A 17792-nucleotide genomic window follows, 5' to 3' on the forward strand; every position below is an offset into this window, starting at 1 on the left:
GATTCAAATGGTTTGACAATGGAGTGACATTTCTGACAATAGATCCCTCTCAGAACTCTGAGGCAGACAATAGAAACACATTTGCTCCCTGCTGAATCCAGGTTTGCAGCAGCAGTCACCCTGCTGCACTTCTGACCCCCTCTTTCTCTCAATACACACACGCGCGCGCACACACGTGCGCACGCACACACATACACAGACTTGCACATACACCTGTTCCTCTGCAATAAGAAATGTCGTCATAATGCAAGCACCCATACTCATGCACTCCCAGTCATGCACAGACACTGACAGCACGTAATGAAAATTTTTCTCTCTCCTTTTCTCTTTGTTAACAGTGCATGCGTGTTGCTGCCATGGCAACTGTGGCTTCACCCCTCGCATTTCTTCTCCTGCTGCTTCAACTGGCTGATGGCTCATTCCCAGAGGAACCCAGTCCACTCAGCTACGTCCCTGTAGAGGGTATGTGTCCTTCCCCTTTGTGTACGTGTTGTGCACGAGTATATGTGCAGCACTGATGAATGGCTCTGCGGTGGATGTGGAAATCGGAGGTGAAGGGTCAAAGCCTTGGTGTGGAGCTGCTTTCAAAGTACCCTGGCACAGAGATACAAAGAAGCTTCTCCCCATCTTTCTGTGGCAGCAATAGATTAATTCATATTAGAGAGAAGAAGAAATAAACACAGCAGCATGTGAGAAATGATCATAATAGATCTGGAAAGGTGCAGAAAGATGAAAAAGTGGGAGATAGTTGGATTGGATGGGGTGATACAGGTGATGAGATGGAAGGCTGAGTGGTGGGAAAGAGAGGAGGACGAGACAGGTGGAGATGGATCACTACGTCCTACCCTTCCTCCCCTGCAGTCAAGGACAGTGAGAGACGCATTTTCTCAATCTGTCTCCTGATGATGAGGGCTCCCTACGGAGACCTCCTCTTCCAAACTTTCTTGTAGTCTGATACTCCCACCTTCTCCCGCGACCTCATCTTTTACTACCTCATTTATCTCAAAGGTAAGCGGAGACTTGGAAGATGTGCCTTTTATCATAATAAAATAATAGCAATAGTGATTAAACACAGTTTTTCTCATTGTGGAGTTGCATGCATCAGCAACAGCAAAAAAACACTTAGCGGATAACATCGTTTCAGCGTGTTTAAACCGCTGCATCATTCGTCTCTGCCCATTATCTTTGTTTTTCTAAACAAAAACATCAAGAATGAGTGAGGACACTGTTAAAGTGAAGGTTAGAGAAGCTGTTTTACGGCTTGCCTGAGTACTTTGGGTATATATAGATGGAAAAAGCAGTCACTCCGTCCTCAACTGTCAGAGAATCCTTGAGCAAGGATTTTAATTTCTAGCTTTTTTGTTGTTGTTGTTCTCAAGCATTTCATTCGCTGTGTCTTTTTTTTTTTTGTTGTTTTGTTTTTTTGGGTTTTTTTGTCTGTGCGTTCATGTCAGTGGTGAGGAGGTATCCGGTGTTCCTGGGCCGAGCTCATCGTTCAGCACAAAGGCAGGAGCTGCACATCCAGACGGTCCTCCAAGTCAACCGCACACTCTACATAGGAGCCAGGTAACCAGCGGCAACCGCCTCCGACTGCGTGTTACTGACGTGTTCGCATGAATGTGTTTTTCTGCTTTCGTTTGATGCCACGGTTTCCATCTGCTGTCACTCTTCGGAGGACGTTTTTAGCAGTTTAGCGATGATGTATTCAGTGTTGTTGTTAAATGTCAAGTGAGAAGCTGTTCATTCACATTACACTTGCAGATGGAAACTATGAATTGTTTTACTCCGGCAGTGGTCCAAACAGTTCTCATTCTGAGGACATCAACTGTTGCTGTGTTGTCAAAGCAGTCGCCATCAAACGCACACACAAAATGTCCTGAAGGCCATCGGTGTATCAAAAATCATTACTTATTTCAAATCTGGTTAAAAAAAAACACATGGGTGTTTATAGTGTATCTCAAATATTGCATTATAGTGATTAAATAATGCTTTCAATTGCCATGTTGTGCATTTCTAGAGATGACTTGTACAGAGTGGAGCTGGATAACATGGGAGGCGATGAGATGTTTTACAGCAAGGTAAGACTCACGTGTTTACTAAACAAAAAAAAATCATAATCATATGCGCATACACATATAACAAGCATGCAGGGAGTTCTCACTGTGGTTTATGCCTTTCAGAAAAGGACTTGGGAATCCAATAAGAATGATATTCGAGTGTGTCGGATGAAGGGCAAACACGAGGTAAAATAATCGTTCGCAGCACGCTGACTTTGAGATCCACTTGTACACGCACCAGCGCTATCTACACCATCACACGCATGGACAGATACAACAGCTGTTACAGAAACCTTATTTCCTTTGGGCGCACCTGCATACGGTATTTACACAAATTTGATCTTGTTGATACAGAATCAGCACATCGCTTAATCACACCAGCTCAGTGACACATTACCCGGGCCAAAAGATGTTCATAGAGCTTGAAAGCTGCTTTGGGGGGTGGTTGTTTTTCTGCACATCTGCATTATCCCAGTTTTTTAGTTATAAATCATTCACAGCCTGTGGGGGGTAAGGTAGAGAAAGTGGGACATTTATATGTGTGTATATAAAGTGACAGTTGACAGTGTTGTGTAGTATGAAGGGAATATGATCAAATGTTGGATAAAGATTTGATGGGGGGCATTATATTCTTTGCTGTATAAATGTAGCAATGCCACCAGCAAAATACGATCTAAGCCAGAAAGGCAGTGGGAGACATTATAGAGCAAAGTGAGCATTGACACAGCCTCCGGGAGGAAACGGTAAATGAAATCAGTCGAGGAAGGCGCGTATAGATGGCAATGGGATGTATGTAGGTGGAGGAAAACTGAGGAAGAATGACATTAGGAGCACGGCAGCCACCAGGTAGTGAGAATGAGGTGGGGAGATGACAAAAGGAAAAAGGTGTTGCTTCAAACACCACAGATGAAAGAGGAGATGATGTAGGTGTGAGGAAAAAAAAGACAGCAAGAAGTAAAGCTGTGATAAAAGGAGAAACAAAGAAATACGGGAGGATAAAGACTAGAGAATGGCAAAAATTTGAGACAAAGGACAGACAAGTGAAGCGTGTTAGTTAAAATTCTCGAATTCATGTCATAAGATTGGATTATAAAGCTCAGGGTAAAAGGCAGCAGGGCAACATCGACGCAAATAGGTAAGTGTGCAGCATTGCCTCATTTTAACATACACACAGTTTTACTGTTTAATAGTTCTGCTAAGCAATGAATTTTCCCTGCACTTTGAACTTTAATAGTGTACAGGCATTAATGAAGTCAGCATATTAAAAGGAACAGTTTGACATTTTGAAGTTTCTATTCATTGACATTATCCCAGCAGTTAGATGAGAAGACTGATATGCCTCCACAGATATAGAGCTGGGAGTGTTTGGAGATTAAATAAATGAGATGTACAGTGTGAACGGCGTTATTGAGCTCTACAGGTGGTGGTAGGTGGATGTAATTGAGCTTGGACAGATCTGGAATAGATGTCCTCCCCTGTTCTCAGTCTTTAAGCCAAGCCAAGGTAATATGGCACGAGAGAGGCCCGGTTCTTCTCATCTAACTCTTGACAAGGAAGCGAATTTAAGTGCAGCAATCCTTTCAGTTACTTCCAATCTGGATTTTCTGACGAATAAATCTGAAGCTGCATTGATAATCATCTGCCTGCACAGGTATATTTTATTAGTTTGTAAGTTCATGCCATCAGACATTGTGGTAAAGTACTATCATAGAGGGGGGGAAAAAAGGATAGCAGTGTCATCAAGATTTCGAACCACTGGTAGCATCTTTAAGCTTCAATCAGCAGCCTCCACTTTGAAGACTACTTTAAAGTGCCCATCCTGTTGTTCCACCAGATGGAGTGGGGTTGAGAGTGTTATTTCCTCTTGGGGCCGGTTTAAGCTGTATTCTTCATACTTCACACTGACAGTCTTGCAGTGGTTTTGTTCAATACCATCTTTGTCACATTGCCTGCCCAGTAGCTTTTGGTTTTTTTTTCTTCTTCTTCTGTAATAATTTCTTTTTGTTTGTTTTTTCTACAGGGAGAGTGTCGTAATTTCATCAAGGTTTTACTCAGACAGCACGGTGGGCTGTTTGTATGCGGAACAAATGCCTTCAACCCTCTGTGTGCCAACTACACTGTTAGTATCCCTCTATCTGTCATCCAGTCATTCTTTGTGTATCTGCCAGTTGGTTTATCTTTTTTTTTCTCTTGCAGAGAGACAGTCTAGAAATGGTGGGAGAGCCTATCAGTGGGATGGCACGGTGCCCGTATGATCCACGACATGCCAATGTGGCTTTATTTGCAGGTAGCATCTCGAGTTTGCTCAGCAAAGATGAAAAATGTAGCTTTGTTGCAGACATCTGACTCAGTTTTCAGCTCCAGACATTGAAATGTCCGTGCCCTTGTGTTTACCTTTGCAAATGATTTATAGCCAGACCTCTCACTGCATTGCTTGTTTGGTTTTAATCTTCCCGACCTTGTGCTATCTCTCTATCTGTATCTTCCCCTTCTTCTTCTTCTTCTTCTTCTTCTTAATCTCCTCCTTTCGTCTCTCTGCATCTCTTTTTCAGATGGAAGTCTTTTTACCGGCACTGTGACAGACTTCTTGGCCATTGATGCAGTGATCTATCGCAGCCTCGGCGACAGCCCTGCCCTCCGCACAGTCAAGCACGACTCCAAATGGTTCAGAGGTACTTTTAGAAACAGACATATTAAAAATGTCCCTCCAGACCCAGACAAAGTGACAATCAGAAAACAAATAACAGAAAATTGAAAAAAAAATGTCATTGATGTCTTTTCAAAAGTGGCTCGCAGGTGCACAAGACAATTTGGGGAGTTAAATAGCAGGCTAAATTTGGCAAAACCAGACATGATTAGGCTCCCATTTTATCGAGTTATCATAAGTGGAACATGTCCGGACAGAGTGATGTATTGAGGTTAGTCAGGCTCTACAGATTCAAGGTTTTAACAAGCCTTGGCCTGAGCAGCCAGGCCTGTTTTCCATGGGGTAGAAAACAAGCCGGGGCAGGTCAAAGCTGGCACAGTGCTGGATGAATAAATGATAAGTAATGTGTATAATCTTGCCCTCGATGATAAATTAAAGAGGACATGAATATTTAATGAGCGAGGCTGGTGGACAGCAGCGGTTTATGTAGATGTGACTCTTACTGCAGCCCCATATTTTGGATTGTGGAGCCTTATGTTTGACCCGAGCAGAGATGTATAGTAACGAAGTAGAACTACTTAAGTACTGTACTTAAGTACTAAAATGCAGTATCTGTACTTTATTGGAGTACATATTTTTTCCCCTACTTTCACTTTTACTCCACTATATATTTTTTATTAATTTAATACTTTTACTCCGATACATTTTTCACGTGCTGAATCGTTACTCGTTACTATTATGAAAACGTTATTAATCATCCCCAAGTCATAGTATCAATGCCAGAGCGGTAGATGGCGCTGTCACGGTTTATGAAGCTGGCTCATCATTGGGCGATTTGAGCGATCAAGCCTATAAAAAAAACGCAGGCTTCGTCTCCGCCTTTTGCGCTGTTGCTTGCAAGTATTGAGGACAGAACGCGTCAGCTTACTGTCCGATATCGAGATGGATGACGTCCCAGGAACACCTTGTCCAGGTTTGTCTTTTAGCTGCTCTGTGGACTGCCCCTCTGGCCTTTTGAGATGTTTTATTTGTGTTTGTTTTTTTGTAAACACTTGTATGGCCTTTTATCATTGTACTCCAGCTTCAGCCAAATACATTGTGCCTTTCAAATGTTTGAAATAATATAAACAATGATATTCAAACTTTTGACTGCCTTTCTTTAATATACACAGTACTTGTACTTTTACTTGTACTTGTACTTTCGGTACTTGAGTAGCAATTTTTGAAATACTTCTACTTGCAATACTTAAGTATCAAAAAAATTGAGTACTTCTGTACTTCCACTTGAGTATGGTGTTGAAAGAACACTTCAACTTTTACTCAAGTCAATTTTTTTATATAGTACTTGTACTTCTACTCCACTCCTCTACTCCAGTACTTTATACATCTCTGGACCCGAGGCACTGTGCTGTAACTGTGATTGTGATGTTTTTGTCATTTTATTTTTCAGAGCCTTACTTTGTGAGTGCCATGGAGTGGGGGCCTCATATTTATTTCTTCTTCAGAGAGATGGCCATGGAGTTTCATCATCTGGAAAAGGTGCTCTCCTTCCCTTTCTGTTCCCCTCTTCTTCCTCTTGCCTACTGCGCTGATTCTGTTCTCCTTCAGTTTTTGTTAAACCTTCGCTTTTCTTATTCTAGGTGATGGTGTCCCGTGTGGCCCGTGTGTGCAAATCAGACCTGGGTGGCTCTCAGCGTGTCCTCGAGAAACAGTGGACCACGTTTCTAAAGGCGCGGCTCAACTGCTCCGTCCCTGGAGACTCACACTTCTACTTCAACCTCCTGCACGCCACAAGCGGCATCATCCACATGCAGGGACGAGACGTCATCCTGGGTCTCTTTTCCACACCGCCCAACAGGTACTGCGACACACATAATACACAAATAAAAGGACTATTGCTTTGTTCTCATCACAGTCTTGTCTCCCGTGTGTTTGGTAGCATCCCGGGATCTGCGGTGTGTGTGTTTGACATGCAGCAGCTTGCTCATGTCTTTGAGGGACGGTTTAAGGAGCAAAAATCCCCTGAGTCTATTTGGACACCTGTACCAGATGAAGCCGTGCCTAAACCAAGGTATTATTATGCAAAGTGTATGTAAGCAGGACTTAAGCAGAATACTGCAGTGCTGCTGTTTTTAGCATCTGTCTCACATATAGCCCTCTTATAAGCTCCAACTATCAGTCTCACTTCTTTTTCACCACTATGCAGGAAATATTCTAATACTGCCTCCAGCAAATGAAAAAAATGAACCCCCTCTGGCTCCTCTTTTCTCCCTGGACTGTTTCTTTTTTTCATTGTCAACTTCTTCCTGTCTGCAGGCCAGGCGGATGTGCAGTGCAGGGATCCAGATTTAGCTCCTCGACCACACTGCCAGATGAGGTGCTGAACTTTGTGAAGACCCACCCACTAATGGATGAAACTGTTCCGCTACTGGGACATAGACCCTGGGTGGTCAAGACTATGGGACGGTACACAGAGTGACTCACTTGTTTAATAGCACCCACGCAGAGCTTTATATGCCAAGAAAAAGGGAAGCATAAATCTGAAAAATAACATAATAGCCTGCAGATAGGAAAGAAAAAGTAGTTTATTTACCTGTTTTTTTAAAACTGATCTGTCTTTCCAGGTACCAGCTGACAGCTATGGTGGTGGATACAGAAGCTGGCCCCTATAAGAACCGTACAGTCTTATTCCTGGGTTCAACCCGAGGAACTATTCTCAAGTTCCTAATGATTCCCAGTGGAGATTCTATCTCTCATAGTAGTGTCTTTCTGGAGGAGGTGGAGGGATTCAACCCAGATAAGTGAGTATGAGACAGGATATCTTTGTCCTTGGCATATATCAAGTCTCGCTGTAACTGCTTCTGGCTGATAACTGGAGAACAGCAGCGCTTTTCACCCAATAACTTTCATCATTTATACTTAATTAAATATCAGATTTTTACATTTCTGAAGTCCATCTCAGAATAAAAGCCTTTTCACTCATTTCTTTGACCATATCTATCATAGGTATATTCATATAGACTGTATAATTAAAGCAGTGCTATGACATATTTTTTTCTTAGCAGCAGTGACAGCAGTCTTAGCGGTGGTGCTTAAACGACGCCAGCTCATTAAATTCTGCTGGGCTCCAGTCTGAGCACTGAAGGATACTGGAACACAGCCTATCAATCACTCATGCAACAAACCAATAATCTCACTGTCCACGCATGTCAAGTCAGCACCTGGTTAATCTGATTAGTGTGACTGAAAACAACTCAACCCACAGCAGTTATGTGTGAAAATGTAGTTGCAACAGGAAGCTGGTGACTGCAGAATGTTTTTAGCAGCCAAAAATTTTATTTCCTTGACATCTAATGTTTATTTTTTTGGACAGACTTCAACTGATCTGCAGGTTATTAAATGGAAATATTTGGTTAAGTGTTAGTTGTGCCAAAAAAAATTGGTGGTACATCGTGTAAAATGCCAGTCATAATTTTGCAGATCCAAAATTATGTATTAAAAAGCCAAAGATTTTGTTTGCCATTTATGACAATAAAAATAGGATCTGCATTTTTAATAAGCTGGAGCAAAGTAATTACTGATACTGCACCTTGAGAATTTAAAAAAAAGCATGATTGAAATGGAAGCAGTCGAGAGCAAAAAAAAAAAAAAAAAATCATCAGTTGACTGACACACTGATCAGCTAAACATTTTAATGGTATTTGATGTTTTGCTGCTGAACCGATGATTTATATGCACCCTCATTGGCCACTTTATTAGGTACAGTTACCTTTTTACCTTCAGAGCTGTCTTAATTCTTTGTGGCATAGATTTAGCAAAGTGCTGGAAACATTTCTCAGAGATTTCGGTCCATGTTGACATGATAGCATCACACCGTTGATGCAGATTTGTCAGCTACACGTCCATGATGTGAATAAGTGGCCGGTGAGCGCATGTACCAATTCTGTGTTGGTAGCAATCTTTCACAGACCGAGAATACTTAACGTAGATTTAACTACTGTTTAATGCTACACTAGAATCCAGTAAAAGATTTCACCATTAAAAAGAACAGGTAGTAGAATTTAGTTTCTGATACTGAAACCACTTGTATGATGGTTAGAAGAAGTAGCTTTATGTTTAAAATCTTTGTGAGGCCAAAATGTTTATGTGAGGTGAAAAGGGAGTGCAGAGAGTGCCCTCCAATCTGACTCTCTGTCACTGTCTTCAGGTGTGGTGAGGACTCTCCTCAGGCTCGTCAACTCCTGTCTCTGTTGCTGGACCGTACGAGCCACACTCTGCTGCTGGCCTTTCCCTCATGTCTGGTCCGAGTCCCCACATCTCGCTGCCACCTTCATTCACGCTGCATGAAGTGAGTGACACTTTTATCTTTGGGAGTATTTTCCTTTCCCTCAATGTTTCTTTCTTGGCTGATAATTAGGTTGATTTAGTAGTGGCCTTTAGCCAAGGCATTATTTACTGGCCAATTTTTGTTTTGTCTGTGCTTTCTCACTTCCTGGTACTACTGTCATCCTAATAAAACACGCAGCTCTGTTTTCATTTTTGAAAGTGCGTGTTTTGGATATGCATGTCACAGCTGGCTACTTTGGTTTGATATTTATTTTGAGAAAATTTGTTTAGCTGGCAAATGATATTTAAATTGACACAAGAGGCTTCAGGATAGTGATTCGCTGTGAATACAAAGAATGCATTTTTATTTTATTGTGTGTGTGTGTTTATGAGGAAGGTGTTTTGAACACTGTGTCATGGACCTGCTTTCCACAGCAGATAAATTTCACTTAATGTGAACAAGCAACAAATTGACAGAATATGTGTGTCTGCAGTGTATAAAGAGGAATACCTCACAAGAATTTAGCGTCTCAGTGGTCCACATATTTCAAAACATAGACACATTTGGGGATTTTAATGCTGTTTAATGATGTTTTGCTTGTTTGCTTGTTGTGTGAGCAGGAGCTGTCTGGCTTCCAGGGATCCATATTGTGGCTGGACCAGAGGCAGCACTTGCTCCTTTCTAAGACCTGGCACACGGTGAGAACAACAAACATACATGCAACGCTGTTTACTATCTTCAAGTGTGCAGATGATCTAATGCCAAAATCAGTACAAGCTATGTGGAGAGTTGACCTAAATGCTGTATATAACATAAAACACAGGGTGAGATAATAAGCATTAAGGGACAGGGGTTGGTAAAGAAAGGTTGGCATGAAAGACTTGTAAATACACACATAAATATTAAATAGTTACTAAAAATTCCTCATTATTTTGTGAGCAATCTGATGTACATCTGAGCATAGGTGTGGTTATGGGGGGGCTTAAGCCTATCTGATGGGGCAAGAGGCAGGGTACACCCTGGACAGTGAGTCTATCGCAGGGCTAACACATAGAGGCAGACAACCATTTGCACACACATTCACACCTATGGCCAGTTTTATTAACCAAACTCCATGCATGCATGTTGGACTGTGGGAGGAAGTCAGAGTACCTGCAGAGAGCCCACACAGGCACAGGGAGAGCATGCAAACCCCACACAGACAGGCCCACAGCCTGGATTTGAACCCAAGACCTTCCTGCTGTGAGGCAGCAGTGCTAGAAACTGAACCTACAGTACAGACTGATGAAGTCTTTGAAACCCTTAGGCAACGGGTCCATTGGCCCTTTGGGTCTACATCTCCTGTTAGAGGGAAGGGCCACAGCAAATCAATGCAAACATTTCTCTCTTGATGGCAGTGACCTCTTCCAGCATGGCAATGTGCCAATCTATAGGTTAACTGAATGGTTTAATGTGTATCCAAATCATATGGGGTGGCTGTAGCTCAGTAGGTAGAGCAGGTCACCTACTGATCGGAAGGTCAGCGGTTCAATTCCTGGCTACTCCAGGCTACATGCCAATGTATCCTTGGGCAAGATACTTAACCCCAAGTTGCTCTCCGACCGTCCTGTCGGAGTATGAGTGTGTGTGAATGTTAGGTAATTAAAAAGCACTTAGCTTAGTAGAAATATGGAAGTGCTTGTATGAATGTGAGTGCATGGGTAAATGTAAAAACGTGTTGTGTAAGCGCTTTGAGTGCGCTGATTGAGTAGAAAAGCGCTATATAAGAGCTAGTCCATTTACCATATGCTTAACCTAACTGAAGACCTATGGGGGAGCAGTCTCCATCATTATCATCAAAACACTAAATTAGGGAACACCTTTTGGAAGAATGTCTTTTCCAAAAGAATCAATATCAAGAGACATCAAAGCTGCTCTGACAGCATACGGAGGTCCAACACTGCTACCAGGACACTTTATGCTGTTTTTTTTTTTTTTTCTTTTGCTCTTATTTCCATCAGCTTGTAAATCACAACTCCTGCTCCAAGCCCTTTGATCTTCTGAGGGGTGGAAAGCAAAAAGAAGAAATCCATAATGGGTTCAAAACTGTCAGTACACTGAATGATATGCCCATATGTGCCATATCAATTGTATTGATTTCTTCTAACAAACATCATCATTCATATACAACCACCTGCACAAAAAAGAGTATGAAAAAGACCAGCTTTTCATTGAGTAGTTGTAAATTATTTATTTGTGAAGTCATGCATCAAAATTCATTCATTTGTTCATTACACTCTTCCATGAGCAATCACAGAATAGATATATAGACAGTTAAGGAAACATGTTTTCTGCTACGTGCCATTTATATAAAAAGAAAAAAAAATGTCTCTGATTATTTGATCTGTGGTCTCTATGGCTCCTAGGCTCCCTTTTCAACAAGATGTGGACTATGGAAACACCACCTCCCACCTTGGAGACTGTGATGGTAGGTTGCAGCACTATGACATGGATGCTTCTGGCTGTATACAGTGAAGTGAGGGTAGGCTCCGCCTAGTGGCTCAATCCTTCATTACACCCATCTACTTGTCACTGAACATAGTGTTCTGATACTACCAAGTGAACGAAAATTGTAGGTAATTTCTGCGGTTCACTACATTTTAATTATCCAGGGTGTAACACAATTTCCTCCCCAGCTCAGACTGGATATTAGAAACTGAATATTTTGGTGTCTTTGTGAGAGCTGAATCAGGTGGGAGAAGAAGTGGGATTCTGGTTTCAGTCTCACTTCCTATGGGTCAAAATGCTCCCAGTGTGAGACATTTTAATTAGGGAGGATGTGAAAGTTGTGCAACTGTGTGTAGACAATACTGGAAATGCACCATAATCCAGTATGTGAGGTTTTGTTTTCTCACAGGTCTGATAGAGCAGAATCGGGAAGCTGGTAATCAACTATGAAATAGCTGAACAAAATGTCACCGCATGCCACTTCTGTTGAGAGGCTCAGATGTCACTGCAGCAACACCACCAAGGCCCTCTTTGAACCTCGCTTTGAAATCCACAAAGTCAGTGGAAACCAAAAAAAAGGCATTTCCTCTCCAGCAGATTCTTTATGAGGTGTTCCGTTTGTTGTAGTCCAGTTTCAGAGTCATAAAATCCATTTAGCTGGTTTCTGAATTTTCAGGGGAAAAAACAACAGAAAAGGGATATGTAGCACACTCCAAGCCCTCGCCATACTCATTTGTCTTATACTAATATATAGCAACAGATAACACTAGAAGTCAGTGATGCCCAGCTGCAGATCTGACAGACTGTAATCCAAGCGGTGAAAGCGCAGGAGAGGCTGAGCCAGAGACAAGCATGTGGTGCTGTGTCTGCAGATGGGAGCTATTAGAGCTGGGTGGAAACACTGAGGTAAGGCTGTACTGCAAAGGAGAAACTCTCTGGCCAGGCAGCAGGATGGAAAGTGTGAGGAGAGGAGGGGGGGAAAGGAGCCGCTGTGGTCTTAGCTGTGTTGATGACAAGTGCAGGCCTCTCTGAACCTGGAGCTGGTGGAGCCTCAAGGCCAAACTGGAGAGAAGTTACTCTGAAACATAATTATCACAGAAAGTAATCTTATAATGCTACAGATGATGATCACCACTTAGAAGTGTTATTGTAGTTTTTGATTTATTATTATAACAGAGGGAGAAAGTGCAAAGTAACAGAACAGGACTATATGTAATAATAATAATAATTTTAAAGTACAGCCTCTGGTCACACATTCAGACAGGATGGTCATTGGAGTGTTCTACTAAATGTCATCTTTGTAACTGTGTCTCTTAATCTCCAGGAATACTGCAGCAGAGTTTGCTCATTGAACCAGAGAGCCTGGTCTCACTCAACCTGCTTGTGGCATCTGCAGTCTCCGCATTCACCATAGGGGCGGCGCTCTCTGGCCTTGCTGTGTGCTGGATCATGGCCCACAAGCCTGCAAATCGCCGCCACGGCACCACTTCCCAGGCCTCCATCCAGCGGCGTGAAAGAGGCCTGCTGAGCAACGGTGGAGGGATGGGAGGCTCTGTGTTGAGTGTGACACGGCAGGGAGGTGGGGAGCGCCCCTGCTCTCAGGGTGGGGAGACCTTGTTTGTCATGCCCAACGGCTGGGTGAAGTCAGGAGAGCTTGACCCTGGTTTCCTGCCCACCCCAGAGCACACACCCCAGCAGAAACGCAGAGGCCTGCGGTTGTCCGACTCCAATTCTGGAGGGTGGGACACAAGTCAGACCTACCTTGGGGGAGGTTCTGTAGGTCTAGGTTCACCCTGCCGCATGCCACCCTCTGTTTACCTGACCACCAGACTCTTCCAGCAAGGCGGTGGTGGAAGACACAGCTGTGACAGCCGAGGAAATGACACGCCACGCCAGCACTATGTCTGTCTGAGCAAGCAAGAAAAAGGGAAGGGTACGCCTAAAGCCCCTCTCAGAAAGTCTGCAGTAGAATATGTTTACCCCATGACCCCACAAGACTCACCTGAGCGTCGGAGAGTGGTCTCAGCACCCAGCGCCCCCATGGAGTACAGCGAGCCACTGCCTTTGCGTTGGCCAGCCCAGGAAGGATACATCCTCAGCAGCCACGGGATGGTACCTGTCCCCCTGCCTCCCCCCTCCATGCCTGCTCCCAGCAGCCAAGCCTATGTATCCCAGCAACATACCCCCGGGCTGAGCAGGGCTCTGCTGAGAGGGGCCCTGGAGCGAGGGGAGCTGGGTGAGCTGGTGGATCTCAGCCAGCTGATGAGTAAGAAGAACTGCAGTGACAGGACTCAGGCTGGCCAGTGACTGTGGAGGAAATGAAACGGGCAGAATGTCCAGACGTCTTTGTTTTGTTTACATAAATATCCTCTTTCTCTTTATTCTGTTTGTCACTCTCTCCCTTCTCTTTTCCCCCACATCTTTATTTCATTGTCATTTACACCCCACCCCACCCCAATATTCTCTGCCAGTCTCTCAGGCGACCCCTCTTTCACCCTGTGACGAGCCTCTCCTTATGACTGGCTACTGGGTTTGCCACTCATATTCTGGCTCACATTAATTGGTCAGATGGACTGAGGTTGTTGCTGTGTCTGCATTGCAGAGTTGCCTCTCTCTCCTGATCTCAGTGGCAGCAGGAAGAAGGAGGAGAGAGAGAGAGGATGGAGGGGAGCAAAAGAGATGGAAAGGGAGCCGAACGGGGGAGCAGAGAGGATGAGGATGAAAATGGACATAGCACTTGGATGCTGCGTTCCCTGTGCTGATTGACTGCAGGGCCAGTCGAATACTACTGCAATAGCGGGATGCTTTCCCCTTCACGGATAGCATTAACAAGACTACTAGCCATCTGTTCCCCACAACATTACCTGTTGGTGTGATTGCCAACTGGGTGCTTGAAGTGAAATTGGAAATTCTGAACATCTTTAAAGTATCTGAAGCTCTGGGTGAAAAAACTGGTCATTCTGGCAACACAGAAATTGACCCTATTAATCCTTCAGTTTTTTCACTCTTTCTTCTCTTTGCTGCACACATACAAGACTTGCATACATGTATTTGTACAGGTGGGGTATTTAGTATTCTGTGTATACGAGGAGCATGACTTGTGTGCCAAATGCCTCTAACCTGTCTCATGGGGATATGGGACCATAATTCACATCTTTGGAGTGCAGGGTGCAGGACTGGAACGTCAGCACTATTCCTGCCAACTGCATGCTCTCTGTAATGACGGCATTTCAGCTGTCCATCGCTCAATTCGTTTGTTCCTTCCACTCTGTGTACTCTTTAACCACCAATAATTCCACAAGGACATCGGGCGGGATTGCACCGCAGCACTGGACTGACAGAAAAATCACCGATGATAGAAAGGCGTTGAGGTGCACACACTGCAATGTAAGAGCACCTTGTCCTTCGCTGTCACCTTAGGGGTTTTTTTTCTGCTTACACACACAGACACACACGCACATTCATTAGAGGTGCATTATAGAACACAGTCCAATTTTATGGGGCAAAATTTCCCCTTAGGCCCACAGTGGGTCAAGGTCTCGCAGATGTAATACAGAGCACAGTGACAGTTACAGTGGTGATGATTGAAACCTCTGGTTCATCTCAGAGCCAATAGGGGTGAGCAGAAATGTTCTCAGCTGGCAAATGGGACTATATATTCAGCCCATCAAAGTGTCCACAGTGCCATGAAATGGTCGGCCTTTAGATCAACACAACATGGTTTAAACGTGTAACAGTAATAAAACAGAGACCAGATAAAGAGGACAGAAGAAAAAGGGAAAGAAAAACTCAACGGTATGAGGTGCACCAACAACAACTACTGTGGGAAACAATGAGAATCTGTTATAGCTGACTGGATGACTTGAATGTCACCCCCAGTCTTATTAGTCGACAAATGAATGCTGGTTTGTGCTGACCCAATAGTGAGCAGCAATATATGGTTTATATGTACATAGTAAAACTTTAATTTAGGTCAAATCATAATGTTAGACAAACAGTAACTTAGAAAAAATATAGACAGGCATTAGCTTGGAAACAAAAAATATGCATTTTATTGTCCCATTGTAAGAGTAACATGGAAAATTCTCACAGTGACCTGCTCCAAGGTGGAAATCTCCAAGACACTACGTATTGCCGGTGTCTTATTTTTCTTTTTTCTTTTTTTTTTTTTACATCGATGTGCCAAACCCAAGTGTTGAATGATTTACTGATGCCTGATTAATGAAGCAAAAAAAAAAAAAAAAAAACAAGAGTGAGAGAAACTTCTTTTAAAGTGCCATGAAAGCATAATTTAAGTCAGCAGTGCACCTTCCTCATGTACTGTGGTGTTCAAGAACTCACTTATTGCAGTATGCGTATTATATTTCTGCCTTTGACCTTACATGATGAATGTTTCATTTTTTTCATTAAGATGCTGACTTGTACTGTTGAAATTGAACTTTTTTCTGCTCCCTTTATGTGACGCTTCTGATGCTGAATGTTATCAACACTGTTTGAGGGTCTGTTTGTAAATTACTTTAATTAAAGGGACGGTTCACCCCTCAAAGTAAATGTATGTATTTTTCCTCTGGCCTGTATTGCTTTTTATCCGTCTGGATTGTTTAAGTGTGAGTTGCCTGGTTTGGAGATATCTGCTATATCAGTGCCTGTCTTCTCTTGAATATAATAGAAGGAGATGGCAGTTGCCTTGTGTTCCCCCCCCCCAAAATTGAAAAACTCAGCAGCTATGTCCCTTTCCATATATCATGATGCAGTTACTCAAAAAAAAAAAAAAAAAAAAAACACAAAGCTTGCTGTAAGCAGTTTCATGTAGGAACTATTTTCTCTGTAATGTCTCACCAACGAAAGGTTTATTCATCGGTGAGAGAGCGAGACTGCCGTTTCCTTGTGCACGGTGACATATGTAGCAGGTGTAGTTTGTTTCTCCATGAAAATGCCTACATCAAAGCTTGTGGATTTTTTTTTTTATACCCGAGTCATGATTTCTGAAATGTTGCAGCTGAGTTTTTCAAATGTAGTGTTTCAGAATTTTCATTATATTCAAGAGAAGGCTGACATCTCTACAGCTGATATCTCCAAAGCCAAGAAACTCACACCAAAATTGTTTAGATGAATAAACAGCACCGCAGACCGGAGAAAAGCTTTGATTTTAGGCTGAACTGCTCCTTTAATAGATCATGTCATCTCCTGTAAATATGTAAGCATAAATATAGATACTTTGTCATGCCCTTTATGATCACACTGTTAATGTTTTCACCGATGCCATGACGTGACCTGAATAGCTGATATGTAATAATAATAATAATGTTCTATAAGTAGTTCATAAGCAAATCCTCAAATAGACTGAAATGCATTGAGGGAACACTGTGTAGCTCACTTCGTGTCCTGATTATGGACACTGCGTCTTGTTCTGTAGTCTGGTGATTGTCTGTCTGTCATTGTCAACCAACTGCCATACTGGAGGATCTTGAAAACGCTCGTCAGCATCCCGAGGGAATGAATGTAACCACTTTTCTTTTGTTTGGCACCATTACAATGTGCAGTAATAAGGAAAAGCACAAAATGTGTGTGGGTTTTTTTTTGTTGTTTTCTTTGCTTTCAAAAGGAGCTGTTCTGTAACATTTGTGAATAATGTAAATAATCATCCTGAATGTATTGTGTACCTGTGTGGTTTCAGGGATGGGAGGGATGAGGGAAAGGGGTAGATGGGAATGGGAATGGGAGGGATCCGTGCACTTCTAAGCCAGGACGGTGTTTGGAGTGTGAGGCTATTTTTTTGGTGACGATACTGTGAATAAGACGTATGTACAGTATTTACGTGACTTCTGGCTGAACGCTGAGTTCAGCGGTTTCCTTCCTGTCAGTAGAGTAGAGCCGCAGGCCTGACCTCAGCCAGAGATGAGCTGTCTCATTTGACTGATGCCTGCCACGTTTCGCAGTTGCTAAGCTACTGCTGATATAATAATCATCAATCTTTGGAGTACTGCTATTAAATGGCATTATATAATTGACTGCTAATGTTGTCGCGTGTGGTTTTGAATGCACTCATTAAAATAAATGCATGTCATTATGCACGTGCCCACGCATACAGTGCACACACAAATGCACAGCCACTAATGGAGCATGATTGCCTCCCAGCCGTCTGCAGTGATGTGTATATCATTATCGCACTTTATTTTCTTTAAATGAGACGTATTTGTCATGAGATTGGCAGACCTCAGCTTCAGAGCAGGCAGATTCAGAGCAGAGGAAGTGGAAAATTTTTCAGGCATGT

General features: G+C 42.9%; 1 protein-coding gene across 1 annotated transcript in view; it reads left to right on the forward strand.

Moving 5' to 3' along the window:
* Nucleotides 1-17493, forward strand: part of LOC115796393 (semaphorin-6B-like) — a 31715-nt gene extending 14222 nt beyond the window's left edge. Inside the window, exons 2-17 of the mRNA XM_030752793.1 lie at nucleotides 339-462; nucleotides 1455-1566; nucleotides 2018-2078; nucleotides 2181-2243; nucleotides 4078-4176; nucleotides 4254-4344; nucleotides 4610-4729; nucleotides 6155-6243; nucleotides 6345-6562; nucleotides 6644-6775; nucleotides 7021-7170; nucleotides 7329-7505; nucleotides 8912-9052; nucleotides 9652-9729; nucleotides 11437-11498; nucleotides 12843-17493. Of these exons, the coding sequence (XP_030608653.1) occupies nucleotides 342-462; nucleotides 1455-1566; nucleotides 2018-2078; nucleotides 2181-2243; nucleotides 4078-4176; nucleotides 4254-4344; nucleotides 4610-4729; nucleotides 6155-6243; nucleotides 6345-6562; nucleotides 6644-6775; nucleotides 7021-7170; nucleotides 7329-7505; nucleotides 8912-9052; nucleotides 9652-9729; nucleotides 11437-11498; nucleotides 12843-13825 (2697 nt within the window). The 5' untranslated portion in view covers nucleotides 339-341 and the 3' untranslated portion in view covers nucleotides 13826-17493. The remainder of the gene's footprint in view (nucleotides 1-338; nucleotides 463-1454; nucleotides 1567-2017; nucleotides 2079-2180; nucleotides 2244-4077; nucleotides 4177-4253; nucleotides 4345-4609; nucleotides 4730-6154; nucleotides 6244-6344; nucleotides 6563-6643; nucleotides 6776-7020; nucleotides 7171-7328; nucleotides 7506-8911; nucleotides 9053-9651; nucleotides 9730-11436; nucleotides 11499-12842) is intronic.
* The last annotated feature ends 299 nt before the right edge of the window (nucleotides 17494-17792 follow it).

This window comes from Archocentrus centrarchus, chromosome 17, assembly GCF_007364275.1.
Source record: "Archocentrus centrarchus isolate MPI-CPG fArcCen1 chromosome 17, fArcCen1, whole genome shotgun sequence".
Taxonomy (NCBI): Eukaryota; Metazoa; Chordata; class Actinopteri; order Cichliformes; family Cichlidae; genus Archocentrus; species Archocentrus centrarchus.